This window comes from Eumetopias jubatus, unplaced genomic scaffold, assembly GCF_037043125.1.
Source record: "Eumetopias jubatus isolate StellerSeaLion01/CBP00866 unplaced genomic scaffold, mEumJub1_p1.0 scaffold_14, whole genome shotgun sequence".
Lineage (NCBI taxonomy): Eukaryota > Metazoa > Chordata > Mammalia > Carnivora > Otariidae > Eumetopias > Eumetopias jubatus.
This window is the reverse complement of record NW_028274820.1, coordinates 36,084,941-36,102,306: the sequence shown is the minus strand read 5'-3', so window position 1 is coordinate 36,102,306 and position 17,366 is coordinate 36,084,941. Positions and strand designations below refer to the sequence as shown.

At 37.7% G+C, this 17,366-nt stretch overlaps 1 protein-coding gene across 2 annotated transcripts in view; it reads right to left on the bottom strand.

Annotated features, from left to right (window-relative positions):
- Positions 1 to 17,366, bottom strand: part of CDK14 (cyclin dependent kinase 14) — a 465,190-nt gene that overhangs the window by 137,217 nt on the left and 310,607 nt on the right. For both annotated transcript variants that reach the window (XM_028120572.2, XM_028120582.2), the window contains one exon: positions 15,731 to 15,851. In XM_028120572.2, coding sequence (XP_027976373.2) covers positions 15,731 to 15,851 — 121 coding nt within the window. The remainder of the gene's footprint in view (positions 1 to 15,730; positions 15,852 to 17,366) is intronic.

Sequence of the window (17,366 nt, the reverse complement as noted above, 5' to 3'; positions counted from 1 at the left end):
TTGTCAAAACATTTGGAAAGAGGGCTGAAGATAAAGACAGAGTGTCAAGCTGCTTCTGGCAGGAAGAAAGCACATAAGCAGAACCGTAACTCACTGCAAGTTAGTTCTTTCGCTTTTCTCTTACAACATTAGGCTGGCACCAGAAATCTCCTCAAAGCCTATGTGTCAGTCAGTAAAAAAGCATCTGAAGCTTTGCTTCTCACCTTCTACTGGGTATGCAATCAGGTGGAGATCTTAGTAGAACACAGAATACTGACTGACTAGGTCTGGGCTGAAGCCTGAGACCTTGCATTTCTCTTTCTTTCTTTCTTTCTTTCTTTCTTTTTTCTTTTATTTATTTATTTTTTTTTTTTAAGAGAGAGAGCGAGAGAGTGAGAGAGCATGAGGGGTGGGGGGAGGAGCTAAGAGAGAGAGAGAATTTCAAGCAGGCTCCACACTCAGCACAGACCCTGACTCGGGGCTGGATCCCATGACCCTGAGATCATGACCTCAGCCGAAATCAAGAGTCAGACACCCAACCAACTGAGCCACTCAGGCACCCTGAGATCTTGCATTTCTAACAAGCCTCCTAAGCAATGCAGATGCTGCTAGTCACAGGACCAGAAACTGAGGAACATGAATCTAAATGAATCTAGGTAATTCTGTCTTGAAAGGAGTTTTTTATCTCAGGTTAATTTTCTGAATGTGTATTCAGGCTCTAGCCAAAGGAACAAAGAAACAGCAGACCGGTAAAGTAAATTAGATTAAATGCTAAACACAATCTGAATTTCACACACTGTGATGCAATACTAACTCAGAAAGGTTCCACATTAATTAACCTAATAGGTAATTTTATTTAGCCATGGTTCACTGAAATGCACCATTATGCAATTAAAGCTAGTACGATCTGATGCACCAAGGTGGCCATTTATTTATGTCACTTTTCTCTGTTGGAATGTATGTATTTGTAAGAGGGACCAAAGAGTTCTGTTCCCTAAGAGGTTAGCTTTTAAAAGACCAAAATTTAAAAAAAAATTTTTTCCTATAACTTGTAAGAAAATTTATTACACATAACAGACATGGTCTTTTCATGTTGGCATCTGCAGTATTTGAAAAGTGAAAGATTAAAAAATTACATTCCACATGCCCTTGGTGACTACTGAAGGAACTGAATTGATTAAACTGTCACTCATCATTTACTGTGTGGTTAGTGGTTCATTAGGCACAGATAGGCACAATATATCTTAGTCAAATACTTCTGTGGAGTACTTAGCTCTCAAGAAATGAAAACCAAACCAAACCAAACCTTAAGACTGCATGTAAAAGCTCATCTCAGAAAATATTCGGTCCCAAACAATAGATCTTTTATGTAAGGGGGACACTAAGATTTATTTTTCAAACTGTGAAAAACTTAAAAATTTGCACTTACAAATTAAACATATCAGGACAAAAATTAAACAAAAGTAAAGAATGAAGTACAGAAAGTTAATGTAGGGGCACCTGGGTGGCTCAGTCGGTTAAGCGTCTGCCTTCGGCTCAGGTCATGATCCCAGGGTCCTGGGTTCCAGCCCTGCATCGGGCTCCCTGCTCCGCGGGAAGCCTGCTTCACCCTCTCCCTCTGCCCCTCCCCCTGCTTGTTCTCTCTCTCTCTCTCTCTCTCTCTGTCTCTCTGTCTCAAATAAATAAAATCTTAAAAAAAAAAAAAAAGAAGAAAGAAGTTAATGTAGTTGAGTAAAGCCAAGGCCCAGGGTGTCCTGCTGCTGACCCGGGAGGAGGGAGCCGGTGTGTGAGTGGAAACCGCCTTCCCAGCATCCACACCTGAAATAAGACTTAGGAGGAAGATCAAGAAGCCCACCCACCTTAAAGTACCAATAGCATTAATGCTCCTTACGTTTCTTGCTCATATTTTAATATGCATGTATCTAACTATATATTTTAGTATGCATATTTCATTATACATATATTTTCGTACATGTATATTTTAGTGTGTGTGTGTGTGTGTGTGTGTGTGTGTGTGTGTGTGTATGTCGAATCATATGGCAGAGCTGTATTTCTGCTTTCTGGTCCAGTTTCCTAAGCTAGAAAGTCAGGAGTCATCTGAAACCCTTACCTTTCCTATATTACTCTCATTCCATCATCAAGGTGTCATATCCTAACTATTCATAAATATTTCTCCATTCTGGTCTCCAACCACTTTCCCCCTCCCTCCGTTCCTTCCTTTTTCTCAACTGCTTCTTAAACTCTGTCCTTCTACTTTACCAACAAATATCAAGGTAGGTTACTTTTGTCCACGGCATGGCCTATGTCGTCCCTTAGCCCAAATTCTGTCAACTCTGAAAAGCGGGTTTGACCTGTCAGCCCAACTAATTACTGCTTGATGACACCTTCCTTGACCTCCCACCTCTCCTCAACTAACCACCAAGGGTAAGTTTATCACGTTCATCTCTGAGTTGCCAGTGTCCTAACTGTATACTTGTATGATAGCTTATCTTACTGCCTTTCCCTCTGACCTTGAAGCATGGATGGATTTTTCTTATCTTTGTAAGTGCCAGGACCTGATCTAAAGTGCGGTTCAAAATAGGTGCTTAATAAATATCCTTAAAATGAACAAATGAATGAATGAATTGCATAAGTTAGTCTGAGGAATGCACATAAGAAACTGCAGTAGAGACAAGAATTTGATTTAGACCTATGATTATTATTATTATATTAAATGTAAAAAAAATCAGTTCAGCAAAATATCTAAACCAAATTTCACCAAAATATCTAAACCCTAACTTTATTTGTAAGCTACCCTGAAGGAATTCCAGCAGCCTTTATGGAAACCTCTGGTTTGGCAGTACAATCTACTTGAATGCTAAAATGTAGAGCTGGAGGAATTTTAGAGAATGCCCATGACAGTGTTTTGATTTTTACATGTAAGGAAACTGTACTACATGTTTAAATGTCTTAGTTTTGTCCCAGAACCTGAAAAGGTGATTCTGAATCCTGGGCCAGCGAGCCCTCCGTGATGCCATGCTGCCTCGCTAGTTAGAACATGTCTATTTGGTTGGTCTGTTAGGTTAAAAAAAGAAGAAAGAGAGATGGCAAATTGGTTCTCATTACTGATGACACAAATGCTGACAAGGATGAGAATAAAACAAAATCAAATCTTCAAAATTAATGTGCGGACACAGGAAACAATAAAGCTACCCTTAAAAACTGAAGTCTATCATCATCACTCAGTGCTGAAAATAAGATTGTTGTGGATGTTTAAAAATGCTTGAAAATTCAAAACCGACTTCCACAGATAATGAGACCCCAGAGATAAAATCTTAAAACAACAGCTATGGGTTATATAGATAAGTAGGAATATTCAGACCAGGAACATCTGAGAAACTAGTCACAATTAACACAAAAATGTAAAAAGGTAAGACCGTTACTGAGGACTATGGTAAAGAAAAAAATGTAGAACTCAAAATTTTGCATTGGATAGCAAAAAATAGTATTTCTCGTACTATGGAACAATGCAGGAAGAGAGAAGTCCCATTTGATTAGACATTTAAAATGCTACCAGTGAAAGCACTTCTCCAAGGAATAACTGTAGACCATGCAGGGCAAGAGAAAACAAATTAATAAGCCTTGCACATCTTTAATTTCTGTTTATATGACAGCTGATGCAGAACAAGGAAGTTATAAGATTTCTCCCTGCAAATGTATTAATCCTCCCGCAAAATGTGAAACGAGGAATCAGGAAAAAAAAAATTGTTCATGGGTAATTCTCTTAAAGATCAAAGTAAATGACATACCAAATCTTTTTAGAGGAACCGTGTCTGCGTATCAGGAAGAGAAATCACTGCTGAAACCTTCATGTAAATTACTCTATCATTCTACGGGGGAGAATTCTGAACTTCAATCTTCAGGGTGTTCAGTTACTATGTTTAGTTCCAGTCATCACGTGGAAGAGCTGGACTTTGATGGACTGTGGTTAAGAATCTTGGCATGGGCACTCCTAAGATATATGACTGCCCAGATGATACGTGACAGTAAAATATTTGACAATGATCTGATATCTTAGATAATATACGGAAGACCTGAGGGCCAAAAGCTTTCCATTGGAAATCCACATTGTCCATTTTTTGGTGGCGTCTGTGGGTTTCATGGAATATTCTTGACGATGTGCCCTGGAATGTGGCTGTGCAATCTAGACCATCGGTAGCACCAGTGGGTGCTGCCTGAGGTCAAGGACGAGATCTTTTTCATGCTTGAACCCCTGGACATTCTGTATGGTTTTGTTGAATGAATAAAGATACTCCTATTGTGCAAGGGAGATCTTTGTGGGAAGGAGGCTGCCCTAGGACTCCAGAGGGTTTGTTTTGTTTTGTTTTCCCCTGTGCCACCACCAACCAGCTAATGTGGGCAACAGAACCAAGCACCTTCAGATTTGGGGGGGCAAGGGTTTAAAATGGCTTTAAAATAACAATATAACAAAAATATGAATTGATTTCACTGGGTTGCTAAAACTCTGAAACAGTTTGTAAATTAAACATGTTAGGATTAAATGACAAATAGATGAAAATATAGATAGTTAACATAATAAAGTTGTTAAATTTGTAGAGTTTACAGTAGGCTATGAATATATCCTGTTTTCAGAGGCAAACATGGTACAAGCTAGCAATCAAGGAAGAGCCACTGAATTATCAACAAGAATAGAAAAGCCTTGCCAAGCGCTACAGAAAATGAAATTATGTAAACATCTCATTCTTAGAATCTGTCGTCTCTATGGAAATACAGAAAAATATAAAATGCCATAGCAAACGATGAACAACTCACACGTGTATAGGAAAACAGGGAGCTACTCAGATTTGGTTCCTGGTAACGCCATGCTTCAGCTGTGGGCCCATCTGAGGGTACATACAGCCAATTCTCCAGCCCAGGACCTCAGGCATCTCATGCTGGGATAAGGGACTGAACACCACCTTCCCACCCCCTGCCTGTGTTTCCAGGGCCCGACGCACAGCCTGCCAGAGGAAGAGCAAGAGGCAGCTAGAGGGGTTCTGTATAGGCTGAGTTTCTAACAGGGATGGAAGGCTGCTCAGATACCCCCTGGGGGAAACCTGAACAAGAGGAGGCAGCAGAGGGAGAGGACCCTGAGGTCTGATTGCCCTCCCTTTGGCCTCGTTAGGGCAACAGAAGTGGAGAGCCAAGGACCAGGCTGCCAACTGTGTGGCCTCAGCCCTTCAAGCCGTAACACTAAGCCCACCTCCCTGCCCTGCTTCCCAGCACTGGGCCATGGCTGCTGGGCCCGGGCTGGCTGCTTTTCAGTATTTGTAAGCATCTCAAAGGAACAGTAAAGCATTTGTTGTATGAAAGAAAAAATACTAAGTGCCTGTTACAGACTGTGATTACGTTTTATTTATTTATTTTTTTAAGATTTTTTTATTTATTCATTTGAGAGAGAGAGAGAGAGAGAGAGAGAGAGTGAGCCTGTGAGACCACGAGCAGGGGGAAGGGTCAGAGGGAGAGGGAGAAGCAGACTCCCCGCTGAGCGAGGAGCCTGATATGGGGTCCAATCCCAGGACCCCAGGATCACAACCTGAGCTGAAGGCAGATGCTTAACAGACTGAGCCAGCCAGGTGCCCCTGGTTTTATTTGTTTTTTAATGGAATTTAGCAGCCTGCTTTTTGGCCACTAATAGGTTATTTTAGTTAAGTTTCACTTTAATTCTTTTTCTGTTTTTGTATCATTTCTTTTTATCCCCTAGTGACACCTAATAGGAATCTAAGGACACTGCATTTGAAGAACAAAACTGAAAAAAAAAATCTAAATTTCTCAGTTATATAATACAGTGTCTAAAATCAAGAAAGCCACTAGTAAATTTAAGTTATATTAATTCACACAGCAGAATACCAGTAAATGAAAATGTGGCCCTTAGTTAAAGTACAGTGCAGATAATGCAGTGTCCTGAGGAATTAATTTAGAAATGTCACAACAGTACAGAAGTTCCCACTTCCATCGTTCAATGAACAGTACGAAGTAGACATCCAAATCCCTTTACTAACTACAGTCACACAGTGATGTTTATACAAGTTTCCAGTTGCTCCCCAGTTACATTTCCATTCAATCATATCTTTCCTGTACACATAAATTAACAGTCCACCCTTTCACCTCCATTGGATTAGAAGCTTTATACTGACTGGAACACTTGGAAGAGTTTCACTAATCGCTTTTGCTTGTTTTAAGGGCAAGCTTATGTTGCATCCACACAGGCCATGGATCCAAAGGACTACTTTCTGCAGCCAATTCTTTAAATTCATGTGCAATTTTTGTCTTTTTAACAACCATCACTTCACATTCTATTCCCTTTCATCACCAGCTCCCCAAAAAGCATATGGCTTTCTTTTTAAGTTTGTTTTCATGACTAAAGTTGTCATTATGTCACTAACAGTTTAGTGGTAAGGATGACAAATGTCCACTGTCACACTAAGTCCTGGCAGTCAAGAGGCTCCAGCCTGCACTGTGCTGTTTGACTGGCTCCCACCCATTAGCACCTACAACTCACATCTGTGTCCAAGCAAAATCACAAATTTCTACAGGGCAAGGATCTTAGCAGTCAACTGTCCCTAGTTAAAGCCACGAATATTAAATTCTCAACAAGAGTAGGACATGGGCAAAATGTGCACAGACGCCCTCTCCCTCCCCAAAGTGACCAAAGTATGAGTTAAGGAATAAAATTTTGAACAAAGACAAAATAAATAGCTGAGGAAACACCAGTGGATGAGAGAGAATTTTTTTTCAGAGGATGTGGATGAAGCTGTGGCAAATCTAGGCTGACCGCAGGCAGTTACAACTTCAAGTTATAGTCAGATTACTCACTTAGGACAACTCAGAAAAGGCTCAGGACTGGGAGATATACAGGTTCTAGAAAGGGTGAAGATGAGTCTGCAACCGGAAACAGAGTAGAGACCTGGAAGTCTGCACAAAACAAATGACCCATAGGGCTTCTCTGACCACATTCCATCCCAACCCACCAGCAGGGCACCAAGTGTTTATTCCCTGGAGAAATTAAAAACAAAAGGCCTCAAATTGAGAATAAAAGAGATCAGGGTGAGGCACAGAGCTGAGAAAAGGGAAATTAAATGAAAAATATGTTTACTGGCCTGTGTGACCATCAGCTCCCCTCTCCTGTCCTGCCTTGAGGATGTTGGATGCCAGGAATCAGCATCTGAGGAATGCTGATTCCTCAGAACAAAGACTAGACCTTCAGACACTGACATGTATGGATCTCCCATTGAAAAGTCCAGCTTTTTGACTGAACAACATATAATAAACTTACCAGTCAACTGGTGCCCCCTATGTATACATACAGAATTATAGTGCCTCATTTATAAAAATAAATGGACAGCCAAGGATTCCTCCCAACCCCATACTTAAGGAAAGCTTCCAACAGAACCCAGAGGAATAGGAAGTGGCACTTATATATATATGGTAATTAAAATTTTTTAAGAAAAGATGGAAAGTTTGAAAGATAAGTTGTAAAATAAGAGAGAAAATGTTTTTAAAAATTGTGGATTAAGTTAGGAGCTTCAATATCAAACTATTACAAATTTTCCCAAAAGTGAAAACAGAGAAGATGGAAGGAAATAAATCATTTAAAAAAATTCAAGAACTTTTCTAAGAACTATGTCTTTCTATTGAAAAGAATCTACCTAGCACCAATGCAAAAAAACAAAAAAACAAAAAACAAAACAAAACAAAACAAAAACAACAAAGGACATTATCATCAAATTTCACAATATCAGGATTAGAATAGTCTAATATTTTCCAGAGAAAAAGTATGAGGGGGCATACAAATGACTGCAAATAAGAATAGAATCAGATTTCTCAGTAACAATAGCAGAAGCTCTAAAGAAATGAAGCAATGCATTCAAAATTCTGAGGGGGAAGAAAAACCTAATTATATACACAGCTAAAGTTTATCAATCATGTGTGAGAGTGGAATAAAGACATTTTCAGAAAACTAAGAATTTGAGAATTGTATCTCTAATGCATTCTTTTTGAGTATACTAAAGAAGGAAGACATGGAATCCAGGAAACAGGGAATCTGGAACCAGTAAAGGTCCAGAAGGAAAATGAATCTAACTCAGAACAGACTTTAATGAGGTGATTCTTACAGAGGTGTAAGGGAACCGAAAAGACATATTAAAACACTAAGAGGCTAGCAACAGCAGGAAGCCATTACCTACCTTAGAACAAATAGCCATTATTAGCCCTAGAATTGAAAAGGTCAAGTGTTAGTGGAATCTATTGACAGCTAGAGCTGTCAATATGTCAATATATGACAACAATGTAGAAGAAGGGTTTACCCACCGAAGTTATAGTCAGTCATTTCCAGAAATGTGGGCTAAAGAAATTAGGGAAGAATATTCAATCTCCTCTTTTCCCTGTCCATTGCCTGAACCCAACTGGAAACCAGAAGCCAAGGCGGCTTGGAAGATGCACTGCATAGGGGTTAGCCATCCAGGACATAGGGCAGGGAACAAATGGGTAGAAAACAGATTTGGAGAGAAACAAATAACCATCTTAGGACCTACAACAATACTAGAGGGGCAAATGGAAGTCACAACATGACAGATATTCAGCTCTGCTAAAGCAAGGAATCAAAGAGCTGAGAGGAAATTTACAAAGAAAAAGTTGAGGGAGGGTGATGTCAAGAAAATTAAATGGTATAGATAGATTTGCTGATGTGTTTGAGCATTTGGAAAATATTTTTTCATAGGTAACTGACAAATATTTTACACCTATAAATAATGAACAATACAGGAACAAAGAAAACTAAACTAATAAAAATCAGAGACAACCATGAAGTCCAGGAAAAGCAAAAGATTCTACCAGGAGGACACATAATCATGAATATTACTTGACTTACCATGAATAATATTTACATATTAATGTGTCAAGATGTGACAGAGATTCTTTACTGGGAGCTTGGGGTGAAGTTGGAGTGGGGGATGGGTGACGGAAGAAAATTAAATCCTCATCTACCATAACACCTACTTAGTAGATAATGTCTAAAATAATAAATCAATAAACAGCAATATCAACAACTTAAGACATATGGAGGTAGATACTAAAAGAGCTGGAAGTACTTGCTTCTGGGAAATAAGATAAGAGGGTTAAGGATAGGTGAGGCAGGAGATTACGATCTCTGCGAGTATTACTATTGTGGTGGCTGTGAGTTATTGGTTATACCTGAAATAGATTTCTGATTTGGAAACTGAAGGTAAGGATAGCTAAGGGACTTGGTTAACCAAAATCACACAGGGAAGGCGTGGCAGAGACAGAACCTAATTTAGGTTTTCAGTGTGTTTTCTACTACAACTTTGCCTCTCCTTTACACAGCAAACCACTGCTAGTTACGTGATTAGAGAACTGATTTCTAATTCCTACAGGAGTAAATACACAAATTAACACATAAAAGGTGCTAGTGTACAGCCAATGTTCTCTAAATTTGGAGGACTTGATTTACATATTTCCAAATTAAACACATACACACACACTCAGGTAAGATGAGAACATTCTGGGCCAAAATTTCTCTCTAATTCTCTAGATACAAACAGTACGTTAATCTCCCTAAAACCCAATGTAGACTCTTCCATTTCTTTTATATATCTTGGAGCACGCTTGGATGCAATACTTCAATAGAAATGCAATATATTTGGTTAGCTGATTAATATATTAAGAGCCGATAAGAAAACTATTCCCAGCATTTGCGGAGTTTTAGATTTCCTAAGGAATTTCACAATCAACCATCTCTTGCAATTCTCACAAACCAGCGAGGTAGCTGAATACACCAAGCGCTTTCTTAATATTGTGAAACTTAGTCATTGTGATTGGCTACTCAAAAATTGCCCAAAAATCAGTTTGTGGGTAGCCAATTACTTTGCAACTTTGACAAAAATAGGGAAATTTTAATTTATTTTTAAAATATTTAGTAGTGAAGACTACATGTAAGGCCTCATTTTATATACTATTCAGTTAAATTATCACTTATAAATGACCGAACATATCCATTAAAAACGCACATACACTTTTTCTCTCACAACCCACACTGATAGACAAACAGGGGATGTAAAAATCATAACCATGCTAAGCTTTTGATAGAAAAATAGGACTGGTTCCTTTGCACTCCAAAGCCACTGCTAAATTCAACACTTCGGCAGCCACTCTCTAAAGCCATAATAATCTTAATATTCAAGAATTGTACTTGTGGAGATAATTCGTTATTATGCAATGTAATAGAAGTTTTCTGCTAGGAATCTTGAGTTTGTAGCCAGCAATCCTTAGGTCTGAATTAAGCACTCAAATGCATTAAGGTTCTTCTGACAACTAGTATTTAGCAAATTATTGTCTAGTGCTTTATGACAAAGATGGCCACATGCCACAGTTAAATCTCTGTTTTACACCTATTGCCCTAGCATAACAACTATTAACTTTCAAAAGTATCCTCGTATGGATGCTATACTACATGGTCTTCCTAATTTTAAGGGACTTCAGTAGTAGAAATGGGCTCAGAAACTAGGCTGCCTCATGAGCTCAGCTTTCAACCACCTAGATGCCTGTCTGACTAAGCCCTCTTCTTTTATTATGTTCTATTGCATCGTCAGTGGCTATATCAACAAGTCACTTGGGTCATGTATTATTTGAGCAGCTCTCAAGAGCTCTTAAAGAGTTGTTACTTTTGACAGTGACTAATTTGAATCCTCCCTGGTCTTAACTGATTAATAAGAAAACGTGTAAATAATGTTGACAGATAGATGACTTTAGGTAGCTCCTGAACTCAAATTCTCATTCTTCTACCATTCTTTTTTATTCATTTTTATTTTCTTTAAGATTTATTTATCAGAGAGAGAGGAGAAAGAGAGTGGTAGGGAGGGACAAAGGGAGAGGGAGAGAGAGTCTTCAGTAGACTCCACACTGAGTATGGAGCTGGATGCAGGGCTCAATCTCAGGACCCTGAGATCATGACCCTGAGATCACGTCCTGAGCCGGACACCCAACTGACTGCACAACCCAGGTGCCCCTCTACCATTCTTTTTTAAATGGATTCATTCATTTTAGCAGCAGCGGTGAGTGAGTAATGGTTAAGAGTTGGGAATATACATGCCAGCATCGATACTGGTCTCATGAAAATGCATTCAATCCAGTGATTCACATCATAAGTTTATTTCAAAGAAATTCCTCCTTGAATAAAACTATATGATACAGAACACGGACATGAGTGGAGAAAGGCAGTCCATAAACCGGCTGACTGACAGTGAAGGCCACTTACTTTATTCAAAGCACGTAAAGGATCCAAAATGATTCAGAGCATAACCTAAACTATAAAAATGGGATTTTACCGTATTTGTGTTTTAGAATCACTTTACCAGTAAAATAAAAATCAATTTCTTGGAAATCATCTTAAGAAGAGATTATGTAATATGGTGTAAAAAGAAAGGGCTTTGCAGTGAGTTAGCCCTAAATTTGCATGTTATCTCTATTTACTAACTAAATGAACTTTACTATCTTATTTAGTCTCTCTGTGTTCTGTTTTCTTCCGCTGTATCATGGTGCAGTAGGATAGTAATTAAAATATATAAGACAAAAATGCATAAGAGAAACTTAGAATCCAGTTTGTGTCCAATAAGATCTCTATTATTGTTACTATTATGATTACTATTTCTTAAGACTCCATTACTATTACTACTGTCACTCAAGTTACTCAAGACAGGACCTCATATAGAACAAATTTATATTCAGGGTGGGGCTATAGTAGAACTCATTTATGATTCTCTCTCTTAAAACAGCGGTAAACAAACTGGAGTCCTAGGAAATCTTATTTTATTACGTAAATTTCCTTGGTTCAGGAGTGGTCATTAAGGATGATGGCAGAACTCCATACATTGCCAATATGTATGGTGATTAGTCTTATTTAATAAAAATCAATGCTAAATGGCCTTATAATACTCAATAAATAGGTAATTTCTTTTCTGATATATGCAAAATCAATTTAGAAGCAGACATTTTTCTATATGTCAAGACCAGTATGGAAATCTTTTTCTAACCATCCAGCTGCTACAATGTTGAAAAAATTAATTTTAATCTTAAATCAGAGACGTAATAGAGAAAAGGATGATTTAGTATGCATCTCATTACATTTGACAGGCTTATTTATAAATGATTTGCCCCACATTTTGACAAGCATAGTTAATATGTTAATTAGCTTTTAAAAAGATGATGAAAGGAAGAGACTTGTGCGCTCTCATTCTTCATACTTCGTGTTGGGGAGCACTGTCACTGATGCCACAAGGTAGGGCCACGACACAGCGTGGCCCCCAGAAGCACTGTGATGTTGATGAGATACTATTATTTATTAGCTACATTAGTTACCATATGTTACAAATTAATCCCTTAAAATAATCCCAAGTGACCTTCTGCTTGAGAAAACAAACGCCACTCTAAACATATTTCTGAGCTTCTATACAGAAACCTAAAGCTCATTTAGAGCAATGACCTCGACAGCTAGAGCGGAACTCCCTGACGGGGGAGGAACTACACAGATAAGCTGCTTTTCACATTGGCGCTTCTCATAATGTGGTTCTCAGTCCTTCATAAGCCTTTTGGTTTCAAAGCTTAAAGATGATTTCCTACGCCTTGACTTTCAAAGAGTTATAAAATCCAAGAATTAAGAGAAGTTATACGTGAGACAATGTCCAGTTGGATCCCTCTGCTTAAATCCTCCTTCACAGAGGGAGACAAAGGTATCAAAAACCTACATTTCCTGCTGAGTTCTCGAACTGCACATATATTTCCACACTGCCACAGTGCTGGAGACCTAGAGCAGTAAATCATCACACGGCGAGCTCTGATTTTTCATCACTTGCTGCCAACGTTAATGCATATGTGTCTTCATTAATATTTTTATTGCCTGTGGCTATTTAAACAGAAAACTGGGAAATGTAACACTGTGTAGGGATCGTTAGTTTTTAGTTACTACCCTACTGCCCCAGGATGGTAAATGAACTGTAAAAATAGCCTGAACCCACTACCACCTGCCTCCCCACTATTGTCCATGCATTCATATTTGCACTTCTCTTTGGTGCAGCTGAGCCATGACTCAATTATAGTCCCATATCTAGTTCTGTGAATACCCAGCATCGATGTCATTGATTATGCAAAAATCAGTGCCTGTGAACTTCTAACTGGAAAAATACATACATTTTCACAGACTTATAGAATAATAACAAAATGGCTTTTAGAAAATGGCTTGGAATGAAATCAGAGTCAGAATGACAGGAATGGCATAGACATAACTCAGATTTTAGGGCTTGAAAATGGAAAGCCAAAAAGCATGGGAACTGCTCAAACATAACACATTTACTATTTGGTTTTGGCAATGAATAATCTTGGCATGCAGACAAAAGGGCATTCGGGGTCTATTTTATATCAGTTTTCCTACCTTCCACTTAAATAACAGTCTTCTTATGCTTCATTATGTCTCTGTTTAAAGCAAATAGGCAGAAAGAACCTAAGCCTTCTTCAAGAGGATGAACACACACACACGTGCGCACATGCACGCAGACACACGTGAAAGAAAAGAAGGGTGGGTTGGTGGAAATCAAATACCATATATCAGAAACAGGCATATCAGCAAGTCAAAGTCCATGTGGTTCTTTGTACTTTAAAGAGCATTTTTAAAGGTTTGGAAAAAATTAGCCACTAATGTATAAAAAACAGCCTCTTCTTATTATGAGTGTAGAGACTTAACTGCCAAGCACTAAGACAAAACTGTCTCCAAGTCACAAATATTTCCAAACTATGTTCTATTAGCAGAGTCCTTAACTGACCTCACTAAAAGACAACCTAGAATTTTCACTCAAAAAATAAAAACACTCCATAACTCAAGAATATTAACTAATGATTATTTGTATAGCCAACTCTCAACTGTAAGGCAGGAAGGAAGTAGGGAATGAGAAAGGTAGTAACTGATATCCTGATAACGAACCCTTATTTCTAACCTTTTCCTCCATTATGACTAATGATCAAAATACCTCTTTTGCCCAAGCCTCTGCTTACTCTTAGGAAAAAAAAAAAATTTAATTGTGTAAACAACCATCTTTAAAAAAAGCCAAAAAGAGTAATGGAAAAATGAATTGGCTCAGCTTCTTAATGATAGATGGTCATCTTTATTCTCAATGTTTTGGAATATGCATTACCTTGGTATTAGATTTATTATGAGGGCATTATAAAATTTATGACAATAGATTTTAGGCTGTTTGATGACCCAGATTCTTTTATAGCTCTATCGAAAGCTACAGATCTACACCCCATAAAAATAAATATATCCATGGGTACATAAATGTTGCATATATTTTCAGTGGCCTTACAGATCCTGAAATCCTGTTCCTGGTGGTGGGGGGGTTTGCTGGAGCCTAATTAAGAAAATCTACACTGTGCCCTACATCACAAGGAACTTGATTGTTTTCTTACTTATAAAATGTTTGGATCAAAAACATCAGGAAAGATGCCAGGCCTCATTACAGCCTAATTTACTAAAAGCCAAGATTACTGAGGGAAGAACAGTGAGGTATGTACATGGCAGGAAGATACATAACACATGCTAAAGTTTTACTGAGGTCATAAACACTGTAAGAACATGTAACTGAATTTCATATAGGGGGGCAAAATCATTCATGGTAAAAGATTCCTATGATAAAATAGCACAAGTGCAATGTGAATCGTTCTACTTTGAACACAACTGTGGGTCTCGAAAAGGGATTTTTCTACTAATAGAGGACATTTTTAAGTCTCTAGGAAGACTTTCCTGACTACTAAAAATAAGATTATTCCCTTATTTGATTATTTGATTTAGATCACACTGGATTGGAAACTCATTATACTTTATACTTCAAGATTTTTTTTAAAAAAATTATTTATTAGAGAGAGAGAGGGAGCACAAGTGTGTGTGTGGGGGGGAAGGGCAGAGGGAGAGAAAGAAGCAGACTCACCGCTGAGCAGGGAACCCAACACAAGGACCTCGGGATCGTGACCTGAGCCAAAGGCAGACTTTTAACCAACTGAGCCACCCAGGCACTCCGGGAATTCATTATATCTTATAATTAATAATAATTATGCATTAAATCTTGTCAGTCTTTGGGCCTCCTAAACAGGTTTTTAAATTTTGCTAAACCATCGTGTGAAACTGAGACTCTACCGAAATTAAACTTATTGTGATATTTTTAAAAAGTCATTGTTTTGTTTCATTTTAGATAATTTGTACCAAGTTCTCAAGAGTGTACTACACCAAATTTAGTGACTAACAGTAACACCAAAATTTTCAGGCCACTTAATCTGAGCTTTGTTGTTGAATTGAAACACACTTCCTCTATTTCCAACCCATACTACTGTTTGGAGATACACGCCTCCTTGTTATAAAACAGAGCTACAAATTAAGACCCTCAGGGAGAAAAATCACTGTACTGACAGAAAAATATCTCTGCCCCTGTCCATCAAGAACCATTACCAGACACCAACTGCAAGGGAGCCTCTGATTAGGAAATATTCCCAATCACGTTTTTTTTTTTTTTTTTTAAATCCAGCAATCCTACCACACACAGGCAAACACTCCTGCACCATTAATCTTCATTCAAACTGTTAGAATGTTTGTCTAGGCATGACCCAGACCACGCATTACAGATAAATTAGCTAGAGTAAATTTTCCATTTCTCACCACATGTCAAGGCAGGTGGAATATTCTGTTGAGCCCAGGAGGACATCTGGAGGTCTGTACCACAAGGTAACCACTTCATTGGAGTATGTGTGGCTAGGGACAGATTTTGCTCTTGCAAGACCTGTGGATTAAAGGAAACACAAAGAAGTTTAATAGGCATTAATAGAACAAGGAAATTTAAATTTGAAAGCTCACAGTTTTAAAAAGGTCAAACATGACATTGTAATACAGAATCACAAATGCATTGTCAATATTACTAGAAAGGCTGGGGAAAGTATATTGCTGCCTGTTTCAAATAATGCTAATAACCAATAGTCACTTATATTTCCTAATCAAGCATCATAAATCTGATAAAATCCCAGGAAAGTTACAAACAATTCATAACCTATTAGACATTACACAGAAGCTTAGAAATCTCCCAGACTTCCTGAAGAATGTTTCATGGAACCCTAGTGTTATGGGTTATAAGTACTAGGAGAAAAGATTCCGAGGTCAAATGATTTGGGGTAAAGATGGTTTAAAAAGTTAAAACAGGTCTTCATACTTTGAGACTTCTTAGTGCCCTTGATTTTTCTAATATATATTATGAATCTGAAAGAAGAAAATATGAGGTTTTTCTCAAAGGGTTGTCCCAAAACTAATTTTTCTTTCAGTGTTCTGACAAATACTTACTGGGAAATGTTCAGGAAACTCATTTGAAACCCACCTACATAAATAACTATAAAGGAATAGTTAAATTTGGAACATAGAGATGACGAGATACCATAGAATAAACTGAAATGTTTTCTAAGAATTTTAGAAATTGAGAAAATGGTCACAGTAATATGTTAAGTGAAGGATTACGTGCAGTTTGACCTCATAACCATAAATACTTTAGCATAGAAAAAAGATTGGCAGAAACTATTTGTTTAGTGGTTAGCTCTGGAAAATGGGATTATCTAGTTTTGGGCTTTTCTTTTGTTGCTGTTGTTGTTATTGGGGGGGGGTGGGCAGAGGAAGAGGGAGAGAGAGAGTTTTAAGCAGGCTCCACGCCCAGCGTGAACACAATACAAGGCTTGATCTCATGACGCTGAGATCATGACCTGAGCCAAAATTAAAACTTGGATGCCTAACTGACTGAGCCACCCCGGTGCCCCTCCAGTTTTTTTTTTCTTCACTTAATACATTTTTCAAGGTTTTGTTCCCAAGTTTTCTACAATGAATATATAATTCCTTTTAAAAAATCACAAAATCTGTAGATGTTCTTTTTCAAAAGAAAAAAAATCCGTATGATAGCTTTCTATCTGGGTATGTTCATTAATAACAAGTGAAAAGTATTATTTATCACTGTGAGGCTCAAAGCACATATAACATTTTTACAATAAATGTACCATTACATATTCATTTTAATGTTGATTATGTATATTTTTATATACTACTTAGGAACATGATTTTTCTCCTGTTTATTAAACACTTGATATTCTCTTTACCGTATTATATGAAAATGTTAAAATTAATAGGACAGCTGATGAGACAAATAATTTCTAATTAATTCAGCTATGGTTACAGTAACTCAATTTTTTCTACAATTCAGTTTTTATAACAATACAATGGTATATTATAAATTGGTTAATGTTGATAAGTATTCTATATTAAT